Here is a 15,644-nt window from a genome sequence, read left to right as displayed (position 1 = left end):
TACGTGCTTGTGAATGATCTCGTAATTCACTTATTTATTTGTAACCTTGCCCCTTAAATTTTAGGTGATCAGAGGCGACGGATATATAACAGAAGAAGAGCAAGATTGCGGTGTTGCTGAACTTCGTATCGGCTCTGAAAGAGTAGAATGGAATCCCGAAACCAGAAACTCTGAAAAACAGTGTAATTTCCCAAAGAATCTCAACCAATCAACAATACAGAAGCAAGACTCGACCCAGAGTCTTAACTCTAATAGTTCGGCCTCTTCTGGCTATGCGTCTCTAAGACCGTCACCGCAGAACCGTGAACCCCCAAACTTACCATCAAAAACATCTACCTCTCCCACCAAAAGTTTGAGACATTCTAGTCTTCCTATTGACGTAAATGATATACCACCACCACCACCTCCTCGTGCTCCAATTGGCCTGGCAAAAGGTGCTTCAAATATGATAGGAAGATACTCAGCACCCAACATTCGATCAAACTCACTGACTCGTTCCAGCTCACAAGGCGATCTCATCGACACTATTGCTCCTCTGAGAAATTCTCAAAAACCTGCAAGTACCTTGCCGCATAGAAGTCAATCCTCAGAACCTGCAATAAGGGTTGTTGTTCCTGGAGAGCCTTTCCCAAGGCCCTTATCTCCTTCACCTTCTAAATCAAGTGTAACATCGTCTAGTGGAGATTCACTCGGATCAAATGTGAGTGTCGCAACCGTTAAGGAAGTCTTTATTGGCAATCAGGAGACATGTAGAGAGGAAAAAGAAGAAAGTCCTCCACTTCCTCCCAGAACTTCACCAAAAAAGGAAATGGCAAGGCCCCCACTGCCAAGCAATATGTTCAAGGTGTGTATTCTCTTAGAACTATTAGAAGGAGATTTTCTTTTGTACATATATATATATATATATATATATATATATATATATATATATATATATATATATATATATATATATATATATATATATATATATATATATATATATATATATATATATATATATATATATATATATATATATATATATATATATATATATATATATATATATATATATATATTATATATATATATATATATATATGTCCATAATTGTTTTTAATAATAAAAAGACAGTTTAAGGTAACCAGGCATTATAAGCCAATATGGGTCTTGTTTCTTGTATCTCTAATGTAGAATGCCATATAACCTTAATCCAATGGTAATGTATCAAGCAGGTTGTGTTAACGGACTGTAAGTAAGGAGTGACCCGGCTTAATGGTAACCGAAACTCTAAAAAACGAAATTTTGACACCAATAGATGAATCAAAAGAATCAAGTTTTAATTCTGATTTCAAAAAAATAACTTTCATCAAGTTTAAACCCATCAGAAATTACGCACCGGAGAAAATTTGCCTTATTTTCGAAAAAAGGAGCAAACACCCCCTAAAAAATATACAACCTTAGTGAAAATCACAACATCAGATTCAGCGTATAAGAGAACCCTACTTTAGAGGTTTCAAGCTCCTATCTACAAAAATGTGGAATTTTCCGTTTTTTACCAGAAGAAAGATCACGGATGCGTGTTTATTTGTTTTTTTGTTGTTTTTTTTTTGTTTTTTTTTTCTTTTCCCCAGGGGTAATAGTATTTACCCAATGGTCCTAGAATATCATATGAGGGCTCATTGGAACGGAAATTAAAAGTTCTAGTGCCCTTTTTAAGCGACCAAAAAAATTAAGGGCAACTAGGCCCCCTCCCACGCTCATTTTTTTCTCAAAGTCACCCAATTAAAATTTTGAGATAGCTATTTTGTTCAGCATAGTCGAAAATCTAATAAATATGTCTTTTAGGATGACTTAATCCCCCACAGTTCCCAGGGGAAGGGCTGCAAGTTATGAACTTTGCCCGTTGCTTACATATTGTATTGGTTATTGGGAAGTATACAGAAATTTTCAGGAATCATTTTTTTCTGGTGGGGGGGGGGCTGGAGGAGGGGGTTACTCGGGAGAAACTTTCCGTGGAGGATGTTTATTTGGGGTAAGGGACATTTCTATGAAGGGGGCACCGGATTTCCAAGCATTATTTAAAAAACGATCAGAACTTAAATTAAAAAAAAAACAAGTTATTTCAACTGAAAGTAAGAATCAACATTAGAACTTAAAACAAACAAAAATTATTACGTATATTAGGGGGTTCTCCCAAAAGTCAATACCCCGCTCTTTACGCTACAATTTTTTTTAGTGATTTCAAAAGAGCTATCTATTCTAATTAAACGGCCTTTGTGATTCAGGGGTTTGTGAATTAATTTTTTTTAACTTTTAACGTAAAGAGCGTGGTATTGACTAAGGAAAGAACCCCCTCATATACGTAATAAAGTATACGTAATAAAAAAAACAATAAATAAAAACAAGCGATACGGCTCAATAGTAATCGAAAGTTTTAAAAACGGGATTTTGATGTCAATAAATGTATCAAAAGAATGGGCTTATAATGCTGATTCTAAATATATAAATTTTATTAAGTTTAGTATTACTCATCAAAGGCTACGAGCCTGAGAAAATTTACCTGATTTTTTTAAAGAGGGGGAAAACATCCCCTACAAGTGAAAGAATTTTAATGAAAATCACACCATCAGATTCAGCGTATCAAAACCCCTATTACATAGGTTTCAAGCTCATATCTGCAAAAATCTGCAACTTTGTATTTTTTGCCAGAAGAAAAATATACGAATATAGAAGTTCGTTACGTAAGTTAATTTGTAAATTACGTCAGAACCAAATTTAGAGAAAGCCATTTTGCAAAAGAAAAGTAAAATTTTTATGCTAATTTCTTTACTTATTCAATGACAGTGAGCCAAAATAAAAGCTGCATTAACTAAAAAACGATCAGAAATTAAATAAAAAAACAAGTTTTTTAAACTGAAAGTAAGGAGCGACATTAAAACTTAAAACGAACAGAAATTCACCATATATGAAAGGGGCTGTCCTCTCCTCAACGCCTCGCTCTTTACGCTAAAGTCTGACTCTGTCTCACAACTTTATGTTTTTAAAGAATAAAAAACTTTAGCGTAAAGAGCGAGGCGTTGAAGAGGGAACAGCCCCTTTCATATACGGAATATTTTCTGTCCGTTTTAAGTTTTAATGTCGCTCCTTACTTTCAGTTTAAAACACTTGTTTTTTTTATTTAATTCTTAAAAGAAATGACTATTGTTTAAAGGCTTATGAGCCATGGTTGGAATTGTAAAGTTCGAGACATAAGGTCTCGAAGCTGAGTAAATGAAATCAGACCTCTTACTTTCGATATTAATTTGCAATTAATTAGAAAAAATTTTCCACAAAATAAGTTTTTCAAAGAAAAGTAAAGAACTCCATTAAACAAAAAATGAGCAAAAATAAAATTAAATAATCTACCAAGATCGAAACTACCACAAATCAGCATCGATAAATAAATGGAACTCGAACGAACAGAAATTACAATAAATAACCGAGTCAAACTCAAAACGAGCAGAAATTAACATAAGTTGGGCGCAAAACCTCTATGCCTTCCCAAGGCCAGAACAAAATCTGCACTTTACTGAAAAAAATATAAATGTTATTACTTTTATAACTTTAATAAACCAAAAAATTTTAACATTTATATTACTAAATATCAGTATATGTATATTAAACTAACAATGCAAATTCATTTGTATTTTTTCAGTATTGTGCAAATTTTGTTCTGGCCTTGGGAAGGCATAGAAATTTCGCGCCCAAATTATGTTTATCACTTTCGATTATTAAAAAGGGCACTAGCCCTTTGAATTTCCAATCGAATGAGCCTGTTTTGAAGTTTTTACGACAACGCCCTCTATAAAAGCCTTATATGTTCCCAGGGCATAACTTAAAACCCTTGTCCTGAGGGTTGTGAGGGACTGTCCTCCTCAAAAACACATTTAAAATGTGCCCTGGGGCATATAAAAACCTTATATGCCCCTAGGGCACAACTTAAAACCCTTGCCCTGAGGGTTTTGGGGAAGTATCCTCCTCAAAAACACATTTTCTATCTTAAAATCAACTACGCTGAACAAAATGGATGTCTCAGAATTTTGATTGGTTGTCTTTGGGGGAATGATGGGTGTGGGGGGCTAGTTGCCCTCCAATCACTTTTGACTATTAAAAGGGGCACTAGCCCTTTGAATTTCCAATCGAATGAGCCTGTTTTGAAGTTTCTACAACAACGCCTTCAATAAAAACCTTACATGCCCCAGGGCATAACTTAAAACCCTTGACCTGAGGGTTGTGGGGGAGTGTCCTCCTCAAAAACACATTTTCTATCTGGAAATCAACTACGCTGAACAAAATGGCCATCTCAAAATTTCGATTGGATGCGTTTGGGGGAATGATCGGCTTGAGAGGGGGGAGGTAGTTGCCCTCCAATCACTTTCGACTATTAAAAAGGGCACTAGAACTCTCGATTTCCAATCGAATAAGCCCCTTTTGAAGTCTCTACGATGAACCCTTCTATATGAAGTGCCCTGCTTTAAAGAAAAAAAAAATAATAAACTGTACATTGTTTCAACATTGATCTTGTATGCCCTCAGGGTATAACTTAAAACACTTGCCCCGAGGGTTGTGGGGAAGTGTCCTCCTTAAAAAGATAGTTTCTATCTGGAAATCAACTAATCACTAATCACAGTGATTGCCATCCAATCACTTTTGGCTACTAAAAAGGGCACTAGCCCTTTGAATTTCCAATCGAATGAGCCTCTTTTGAAGTTTCTACGAAAACGTCTTCAATAAAAACCTTATATGCCCCCAGGGCATAACCTAAAACCCTTGCCCCGAGAGTTGTGGGGGAGTTTTCTCCTCAAAAACATATTTTCTATCTGGAAATCAACTACGCTGAACATAATGGCTATCTCACAATTTTGATTGGATTTGTTTGGGGAATGATGGGCGTGGGAGGGGGGGGCTGGTTGCCCTCCAATCACTTTCTACTATTAAAAAGGGCACTAGCTCTTTGAATTTCCAATCGGATGAGCCTGTTTTGAAGTTTTTACGACAACGGCTTCTATAGAAACCTAACATGCCCCCAGGGCATAACTTCACACCCTTGTCCTGAGGGTTGTGGGGGAGTGGCCTCCTCAAAAACTCATTTTCTATCTGGAAATCAACTACGCTGAACAAAATGGCCATCTCAAAATTTCGAGTGGATGCGTTTGGGGGAATGATCGGCGTGAGGGGGAGGGAGGCTAGTTGCCCTCCAATCACTTTCGACTATTAAACAGGGCACTAGAACTCTCGATTTCCAATCGAATAAGCCCCTTTTGAAGTCTCTACGATGACTCCTTCTATATGAAGTGCCCTGCTTTAAAGAAAAAAAATAATAAACTGTACATTGTTTTAACATTGACCTTGTATGCCCTCAGGGTATAACTTAAAACATTTGCCCCGAGGGTTGTGGGAAAGTGTCCTCCTCAAAAAGATAGTTTCTATCTGGAAATCAACTAATCACTAATCACAGTGATTGCCATCCAATCACTTTTGACTATTAAAAAGGGCACTAGCCCTTTGAATTTCCAATCGAATGAGCCTCTTTTGAAGTTTCTACGAAAACGCCTTCAATAAAACCTTATATGCCCCCAGGGCATAACCTAAAACCCTTGCCCCGAGAGTTGTGGGGGAGTTTCCTCCTCAAGAACATATTTTCTATCTGGAAATCAAGTACGCTGAACAAAATGGCTGTCTCAAAATTTTGAGTGGATGTGTAGGGAGACTGATGGGCGTGGAGGGGGGCTAGTTGCCCTCCAATCACTTTCGACTATTAAAAAGGGCACTAGCCCTTTGAATTTCCAATCGAATGAGCCTGTTTTGAAGTTTTTACGACAACGGCTTCTATAGAAACCTTATATGCCCCCAGGGCATAACTTAAAACACTTGCCCTGAGAGTTGTGGGGGAGTGTACTCCTCAAGAACTCATTTTCTATCTGGAAATCAACTACGCTGAACAAAATGGCCATCTCAAAATTTCGATTGGATGCGTTTCGGGGAATGATTGGCTTGAGAGGGGGGAGGCTAGTTGCCCTCCAATCACTTTCGACTATTAAACAGGGCCCTAGAACTCTCGATTTACAATCGAATGAGCCCCTTTTGAAGTCTTTACGACGACCCCTTCTATATGAAGTGCGCTGCTTTAAAGAAAAAAAAATAATAAACTGTACATTGTTTCAACATTGATCTTGTATGCCCTCAGGGTATAACTTAAAACACTTGCCCCGAGGGTTGTGGGGAAGTGTCCTCCTCAAAAAGATAGTTTCTATCTGGAAATCAACTGATCACTAATCACAGTGATTGCCATCCAATCACTTTTGACTATTAAAAAGGGCACTAGCCCTTTGAATTTTCAATCGAATGAGCCTCTTTTGGAGTTTCTACGAAAACACCTTCAATAAAAACCTTATATGCCCCCAGGGCATAACCTAAAACCCTTGCCCCGAGAGTTGAGGGGGAGTTTCCTCCTCAAATACATATTTTCTATCCGGAAATCAACTACGCTGAACAAAATGGCTATCCCACAATTTTGATTGGATATGTTTGGGGAATGATGGGCGTGGGGGGGGGCTAGTTGCCCTCCTATCACTTTCTACTATTAAAAAGGGTACTAGCCCTTTGAATTTTTCAATCGAATGAGCCTGTTTTGAAGTTTTTACGACAACGGCTTCTGTAGAAACCTTATATGCCCCCAGGGCATAACTTAAAACACTTGCCCTGAGAATTGTAGGAGAGTGTACTCCTCAAGATCACATTTTCTATCTGGAAATCAACTACGCTGAACAAAATGGCCATCTCAAAATTTCGATTGGATGCGTTTGGGGGAATGATTGGCGTGAGGGGGAGGGAGGCTAGTTGCCCTCCAATCACTTTCGACTATTAAACAGGGCCCTAGAACTCTCGATTTCCAATCGAATAAGCCCCTTTTGAAGTCTCTACGATGACCCCTTCTATATGAAGTGCGCTGCTTTAAAGAAAAAAAAATAATAATAAACTGTACATTGTTTCAACATTGATCTTGTATGTCCTCAGGGTATAACTTAAAACACTTGCCCCGAGGGTTGTGGGGACGTGTCCTCCTCAAAAAGATAGTTTCTATCTGGAAATCAACTAATCACTAATAACAGTGATTGCCATCCAATCACATTTGACCATTAAAAAGGGCACTAGCCCTTTGAATTTCCAATCGTATGAGCCTCTTTTGAAGTTTCTACGAAAACGTCTTCAATAAAAACCTTATATGCCCCCAGGGCATAACCTAAAACCCTTGCCCCGAGGGTTGTGGGGGAGTGTCCTCCTCGAAAACATATTTTCTAATTGGAAATCAACTACGCTGAACAAAATGGCTATCTCAAAATTTCGATTGATTGGCCTGAGGGGGGGGGGGGGCTAGTTGCCCTCCCATCACTTTCGACTATTAAACAGGGCACTAGAACTCTCGATTTCCAAACGAATGAGCCCCTTTTGAAGTCTCTACGACGACCCCTTCTATATGAAGTGCCCTGCTTTAAAGAAAAAAAAATAATAAACTGTACATTGTGTCAACATTGATCTTATATTCCCTCAGGGCATAACTTAAAACCCTTGCCCCGAGGGTTGTGGGGAAGTGTCCTCCTCAAAAAGATATTTTCTATCTGGAAATCAACTACGCTTAACAAAATGGCTATCTCAAAATTTTGATTGGATGTGTTTGGTGGAATGATGGGCGTCGGGGGGGGGGAGGGCTAGTTGCCCTCCAATCACTTTCGACTATTAAAAAGGTCATTGGCCCTTTGAATTTCCAATGGAATGAGCCTGTTTTGAAGTTTCTACGACAACGCCTTCAATAAAAACCTTATATGTCCCCAGGGCCTTACCTAAAACCCTTGCCTTGAGGGTTGTGGGGGAGCGTCCTCCTCAAAAACATATTTTCTATCTGGAAATCAACTACGCTGAACAAAATGGCTATCTCACAATTTTGATTGGATGTGTTTGGGGAATGATGGGCGTTGGGGGGTGGCTAGTTGCCCTCCAATCACTTTCGACTATTAAAAAGGGCACTAGCCCTTTGAATTTCCAATCAAATGAGCCTGTTTTGAAGTTTTTACGACAACACCTTCAATAAAAACCCAATATGCACCTAGGGCATAACTTTACATCCTTGCACTTAGGGTTGAGGGGGAGTGTCTTCCTCAAAAACATATTTTCTATTTGGGAATCAAATACACTGAACAAAATGGCTATCTCAAAATTTCAATTGGATGTGTTAGGGGGATTGAGTGGCGGGCGGGGGGGACTAGTTGCCCTTCAATCACTTTTGACTATTAAACAGGGCACTAGAACTCTCGATTTCCAATCAAATGAGACCCTTTTGAAGTCTATACGACGACCCCTTCTATATGACGTGCCCTGCTTTAAATAAAAAAAAAATAATAATCTTTACATTGTGTCAACATTGATCTTATATGCCCTCAGGGTATAACTTAAAACCCTTGCCCCGAGGGTTTTGGGGGAGTGCCCTCCTCAAAAAGAAATTTTCTATCTGGAAATCAACTACGCGGAACAAAATGGCTATCTCAAAATTTTTATTGGATGTGTTTGGGGGAATAAGGGGCGTGGGGGGGGGGCTAGTTGCCCTCTAATCGCTTTCGACTATTAAAAAGGCCACTAGCCACTCCAATCTCCAATCGATTGAGCCCTTTTCGAAGTTTCCACGACAATTCCTTCGATACAATGTGCCCGGGTATGGAGAAAAAAAAAAAACATTGTGCCCACATCTTTCTTTACTTAGGCAGCGCTAGCGCGCTGCCTATGATACAGAGCAATGATAAGATGCGCTTGCAATGAGAATAAGGACGACTTTCAGCTGACAGCTCAGAACAATAAATCAGCTTTGAGGAACTTAACGCATTCCCGGAGTTAATCTTTGGCATTCTAAGTTAATTTTAGGGGGGAGGAGGCAAATTTTTATACAGACGTTTCTTAGGGGGAAGGAGGTCAAATTTGAAAAAAAATGCAGCCATAATAAAAAAATCAAAATTTTTGAGATTACAGGACGAATCATAAACAATCTTGAAGTCTCAGCGGGGATGAGAGCAAGTGCCAGAAGGCTATCCACTTCCTACACAGTTGATGAGATGCTTCCCCAGAATATTTGAATTCCTTTGGGGGAAATTTTAGAGTGTTTTCCCCAGGAATCTCTTTGGGGGGGGGGGGGGGATTCAAAGCTGAAAAAAATAAAGCAAAAATAAAATTTATCAAACACATTTGAGATTAGAGGATGAATCATAAACAATATTTAAGTCTCAGTGGGGATGAGAGCAAGTGCTAGAAGGCTATCCCCTTCTTACATGGTTGATCAGATGCTTCCTCAGAGTGTTTAGAGAAAGAACTATTAAAATACTTAGCATCTGAATATTGAGGACTGAAATTTAATAATTTTAAAGCTTTAGTCTCCCTTATTCTGTGACAATGTCCTTACTACTGTCAGCCGATAAAAGTAAGTCACGCTCCGGAAAATTATTACTTTCAGCAATTATTTCTCAAGACTAGTAAATAATTGTAGAATTAGTTTACAATTATGAAGGTTTTCTGCGGACACCTTAGAAGACTAAAGTATAATAGTGCCTTGGGGGATTTTTTTCGTTTGTACTGCAAAAAAGACACGAGACGATTTAAATCGCTATACTTTGTAAATATAATAAATGGGCGGGGTTCAATGCAATACTGAACACTTCCCCTCCCCCTCTCACTTAGTTATTTAATTTTGCTGCTTCTCTTCTTTTCTGCAATATATTTTTAATCTCGTTTCACCTCAGGGCTATTTTTTTACAATAGCTTTCCTCGAACTAGATAGATTTTAAATTTTATGTACAAAAAAAAGTTGAAACTCTATTGATAAAATAGATTTATTATGACATTTGTATATTAAACCAATGAATATTTAACCTAAAAAATGTTCAGCCTATTAAGAACTAGACTATAAAGTCCAAACACTTCCTTATATTCTAATGAGTGTGATTATTTTTAGGACAGTTAAAAAACAAATTTTGAAAACAGCTATTGAAAATACTGATTTTTTGAAATAAAAAGGGTATGTGATACTATAAAAATTGTAATATGACATTTCTTGTCAACATGAGATTTAAATTTTACCCCTTATATAAATTTTATCAAATGCAATTGAAGTACTTTAAGGTACCTGATGACCATTTTAATAGAACCAATGACCATTTTCCCCTATTGTCTGCAATAGCCAAAGCACCTGCTGTAGTCGCAGGAGTTCCTATTCATTTTACCAGAGGGGATTTGGGCCCAACATTCTATTTCAGTCTAGTATCTGGATCATTTTTGGACTTTCTTACGAAGTTTTTTTCTATGTTGTAGTTTTTGTAGACTTTTATTTGAAGTAATTACAGTTCATTTTACTATTGCTGCTACTGCTACAGACAGCTCAACGCAGTAGCGAGCTGCCTGAGTTCGAATTGGCTGTACACAGTTCTGCTTGACACACACTGTTGATGACAGATTATCTCTTTACTCCCTACCAATAAAAAGTCCCATTTTTTTAATTCCTTTCCTATAGCCTTTTCCGACCCGATTTTGACCCCTCTTTATTTGGCAAACAAACCCTATTATTTTTAAGATCACTTCGACCCCATCATTTTGATAAACCCTATTATTTTGAAGGTCATTTTAACTTTATGGTTTCAACAAATCCCACTATTTTGAAAATCATTTTGACCCCATCATTTTGACCCCATCATTTTCAAAACACCATCATTTTGAAAATCATTTTGACCCTATTGTTTTGAAAATCATTTTGACCCCATCATTTTGAAGATCATTTTGACTCCATCATTTTGAAGATCATTTTGATCGCATCATTTTGAAGATCATTTTGACCCCATCATTTTTAAAACCCATCATTTTGAAGATCATTTTGACCCTATTATTTTATAAATCATTTTGACCCCATCATTTGAAGATCATTTTTGACCCTATTATTTCGGAAATCATTTTGACCCTATCTTCTGGACACTTCTCAGATTGGTTAGTTTAATTAGGGGAGCTAATTAGAGGGAGGGGGTATGTAATTTATTTCATAATTTGAATAAGAAGTTTCCAGAAATTTGGGAAAATATAGATTTCTGTAGGAGCATGGGTCCCGAGGCCCTCATCTACGTACGTCTCTACCAAGGGAGTATAGTCGAGTAGCCTAGACTCGTATATTGGGTAGGATGTTCAATTTGGGTACCGGACCCACATTGAAGTGCTAAAAATTCTCGTCTATTCAGTTTTTATTTTCATAGACCAACATTTGAGTCATATTGACCAGTATGACTAGCATACATTTGCCATAACTTTCATACTAAATTTGACACCTTAAAATTGACTATATCCCAGTTTAGCGGCACGTTGAAGATTAATTCTTACAAACTAGCTGTGTTGGCCTCACGTGGCTTGGTGCTGTGTTGAGTTGTTAGTAGTAGTAGTAGTAGTAAACCCTTGCTTTTTCCTCTTTTCACTAACTTTGCGCAAAATCTGAGGAGGTTCTTTCATGCTATCCTGAAATTCCTCCCATGGAGTTAGAAGCTAACATGGCTTATGTCAGTTTAAAGTCAGATCGCGTAGAGGATTGGTAGTTGAACAAAATCGTAACTTTGTCGCTGGCTCCTCCAATTTTGGTATAAGGGAGCTATTTGGTATGGGGTAAAAAATCATTTTGACTCCATCATTTTGAAGATCATTTTGACCCTACTATTTTGAAAATCATTTTGACCCCGTCATCTTGAAGATCATTTTGACTCCATCATTTTCAAAACCCCATCATTTGAAGAATTTTGACAAACAACTCTCATCTATAAAATTTGGATTAATCCTTCTTTCATTATAGCGCTCGAGATAGAATCTTACTAATTCGGGTACCCTAGGTAATCCCCAAAATAGGATAAATGGCTTGATAAGATCCATCTGTATATGAGAAGCTCTCTGTGCTCCTTGTTAACTCTATCAATTGAATAATTTTTTAGATTCAACTAGTATTTTAAAGTAGTTTCAAGGAGCAAGTCCAAGTGTTATAGATAATAGGCAGTTAGTTTGACACTTTCTGCCTTTTTGTGAGGATTTTCAGGTGAGTAGCACAGTCAGCCTTGAACCAAATATTGAAGATTTTTAGGGAAATGTGAAGGGAATATAAAAGGCTACTTAAGTGGAAGAAGACGCTTTTAGAGGAGGAAGAGAGCCAAAAATCACGGGGAAAATTTAGCGTCTTTGATGGAACGGTGTTATGGAAATTAAGCAGAAAATCAACGGAAACAGAAAGTTGGCTGATACACTCCCTCACACCAAAACCTGGTCAGAATATGTAGAAAAAAATAAAAGAGAGGTGAACCAAAGGGACAAAAAGGAATCTGATGATATGATCAATAGTTTAGAAGACACAGCCAATATGGAATTGGATGTGGAGGATGCTAAACTACTGCAGCAGGTTGGACGATGAGAAATACGGAAAGCTTTCAATATCAAGACTGGGAACTCAGAACGGGTATCAATGGCTTACGGACTAAGTTTTTCAAATAGTCAAGAGCATGGATATTGCCAGTGGTTCTATCGATATCCTGCAAAATCCAAGGTATACTCCGCCGAAAAATTGGCATATATCAATTGTGATCCCGCTATTTAAGAAAAAAGATAAAAACTAATCACAAAAACTACAGCAGGGTAAGTCTAGGATTTTTTGGAATGCGTTGTAATAGGTCGGCTAAATAGTTGCAATTAAAAGACAGGTTGATTGAATGCTATGTTTGTTTTTTGGAAAGTTGTAGTAGGATAAACCAAATATATTTCTTATAGGTTTTAGTTAGTAAGTATACGAGGCATAGGGAAAATAGGCTACATAGCGTTCAAAGGAGCTGTAGTAAAATTAGGATATGAAGTCTAGATAGTAAAATTCATAATGAAAATGCCTGAGGTGGTTTTAAGTTGTAGTAAAGGTAGGCATTTCTTACTCTAGGCCAATTTTAAGTAAGGCTTAACAGGGATGCGCTCTATAACTGCTTTGTATTCTCTTTTTATTAATGATAATGAAAGTTTAAAAAAAAAATACAGAAGTTAAAATTAAAATCAAAGCAATTTAAAATTACTCTTGTTTCTTTAGCTGTTTCATATTACTTCACTATTTTAATTATTCCTATTTTTTCTTACAGTCTTAAATCTAAAAAAAAACATTTTTTTTTTCAGGAGTCCAGGCAAGATGGGTCTATTGACAGTGACTTAGAAGAGCCGAGTAGTCCGAAACCGGTACTTCCAATGAGAATAAAGAAGCCGTTAACCGTCTTTAGTGCACCCAACAGTCCTCAACGCATACCCATTTTTCATTCTAATACTCTCAGACCAGAAAAAAGATCTCCTTCCTTTTCCTTTTCGACTAGTCAGCGGGTAAGCACTCTTAAGAAACCTAGCTCACTTCAAATGAACTCTGCTCCTTTAGCCAAGCCTGAGCCCTCAATAACTCCAACTGATGATTATAAGACGCTGAGAGCCTTAAAACCCGGAAGGGCTAATACCGAATCAGTCAGCAGTAAGCCACCACCAATAGCTGATGACACACTTTCAGTGGATTCTGGTAGTTATGACCAGGATTCTCTTGATGTTAGTGATATTGATTTTGAGTCTCTATTTTCTCAAGCAGAAGACAGAATTAACAGAGCAGTCTTAGAACTAGGCTCTAAGCGTAGGCTAATTTTACTTCAGCCTTCTGCTGAAAGTGAGAAGAATTTCCATACTAGTCGTGAAAAACTGTTGAATGATTCCCGACAATTTGTTACTGCATCTAAATTATTTGTCAAAAGTGCAACTGAAAGTACCGGGGCAATGACTCTTTGTCTGAATCAGTGTTTAAGTATCATGGACAAAATGAGAATGTCAGCTGTTGAACTGGCTTCCGCTCCTGGGCCGTTACAATTAAGTGGAGCTGAATTGTGTAATAAAGTAAAAGATGTGGCCCAGGCATTTCTAATGACTATAAATGTGGCAAAAGAAATGAATGGAAGAAGCTTGGGTGATCCTGTTGTAGGGAAGCTTATGAATAAGGCTACATCACTTGCTGGAGTTCTAACAGTTCTAATGAGGGCTCTTCGACCAAACACATGAGAGCCTAATCCGCCACAGAGCACGGATTTGCACGGCTGTGGTAAAATCATAGGCGTTATGTTAAACGATTAATATCAATTTTTTACACAAATCCTGATCAATGTGTTAGAGGTATTTTGTCTATAATTAAAGAAAAAATTCATGAGGAGGGGGGGGGTTGTTTTAGTCAATTAAAGTAGAACCAAAGCATTTCAGATATCATAAGATTAATTATAAAAAAAAAATCATTAGCGGGAAAGGGTTGTATAGTGGATTTTTGAAGAGGCAGAATATTCTAAATATTTGAAAACCAAATAGGATTTAGGAAATGAAGTGGATCATCCTAAGAGTATGCTAAGTTTAAGAACATACACTAAGATCTGTAGTTTGATAAAAAGTCATATAACATCTTCTGAATTGCAGACGTCAAGTTGCAATATTATATCAATTCTATTCCATGTATACAAACCGTTATTGTTACTATGTCTATTTTAAGTTTTGTATTTGTGCGTATGTAATAAATTTTAAGATCAGTTCCTCAGTTGTGCCTTCTTTTTTTCTTTTTTTTATCAAATAATTCTGACCTTCCGTGGGAAAATTATTGGTAGAATTAGATATAAGACCTAGAATTAGCAATTGCCGGGGTTTGCTAATGAGTTTATAGTTTACCCTGATTAGCCAAAATTGGAAAAATATTTTGTAAAACCTGATTAAAAGTTTCAAAGCAGTGCTTATAAGCATACACATCGATTAAATTTATTACAGGATTCTATGTTTTAAAGTTTTTAAAAAGAGGAATGAAATTCATTTTGTTTTTGCATAAAAAGTGAAATATGTATGAACATTCTTGGAAAAACTCTTTGTTCTGGTAAAATAGGATTATAAATTTTTATAACCCACTGTCGATTTTGAATTGAAGTTGTCAAGTATTTTGCAGTAGCGCATCAAGACATGGCTAATTGTAGAAAGAAGAAGCCAAGACTGATAGTCCAAGTAATTGAGGGCCAAATGAGAGACAATTTTAACGGACTTTTTTTTTCTTTTTTTTTAACTGAACAAGTTATGATAGCTTAATAAAGAATTTTGAGGCAATTTTCTGTGCAGAAGTCAAAATTTAACTGTACTTTTTTAGTGCTCATAAAACTCCAGATAACGATAAACCTTAATTATGCTCAGCAAATAAGTATTTAAGTGCCAAGGATATAAAAAAAAACATTTGGCATTTTTCAGGCTTTGTAATCGTTTTTCTGACAGGAACTAATATTAGACATTTATTTTTTCATTGATTTTACCAACTACACAAATAAGATCAATTATTCTTATTATTTCACTGAAAACTATAAAATCTCGCCAAACACTAGATGGTGTTGATAGGTCTTTATTGACACTATTGCCAGTTTCCATTCTTGTAAGTTACCCATAATATTTAGGAAGTAACACATATTCATTAGTGTTGCCATTTTGAAATATGAAAAAACAACTAAACCAGTTAATTAAATATAATAACGCCTTTCGTCTGTAAA

General features: G+C 36.9%; 1 protein-coding gene across 1 annotated transcript in view; it reads left to right on the top strand.

The window, feature by feature from the left end:
* The window catches only part of LOC148945081 (uncharacterized), a 37,723-nt gene extending 23,068 nt beyond the window's left edge, over nucleotides 1–14,655 (top strand). Inside the window, exons 5-6 of the mRNA XM_089098642.1 lie at nucleotides 65–844; nucleotides 13,231–14,655. Coding sequence (XP_088954768.1) covers nucleotides 65–844; nucleotides 13,231–14,142 — 1,692 coding nt within the window. The 3' untranslated portion in view covers nucleotides 14,143–14,655. The remainder of the gene's footprint in view (nucleotides 1–64; nucleotides 845–13,230) is intronic.
* Nucleotides 14,656–15,644: the final 989 nt, after the last annotated feature.

Source organism: Artemia sp. Qi Xiang Cuo, chromosome 13 (assembly GCF_049724085.1).
Source record: "Artemia sp. Qi Xiang Cuo chromosome 13, ASM4972408v1, whole genome shotgun sequence".
Classification (NCBI taxonomy): Eukaryota; Metazoa; Arthropoda; class Branchiopoda; order Anostraca; family Artemiidae; genus Artemia; species Artemia sp. Qi Xiang Cuo.
Note: the sequence above shows the minus strand (reverse complement) of the source record. Positions and strands in the feature narration are given on the sequence as shown.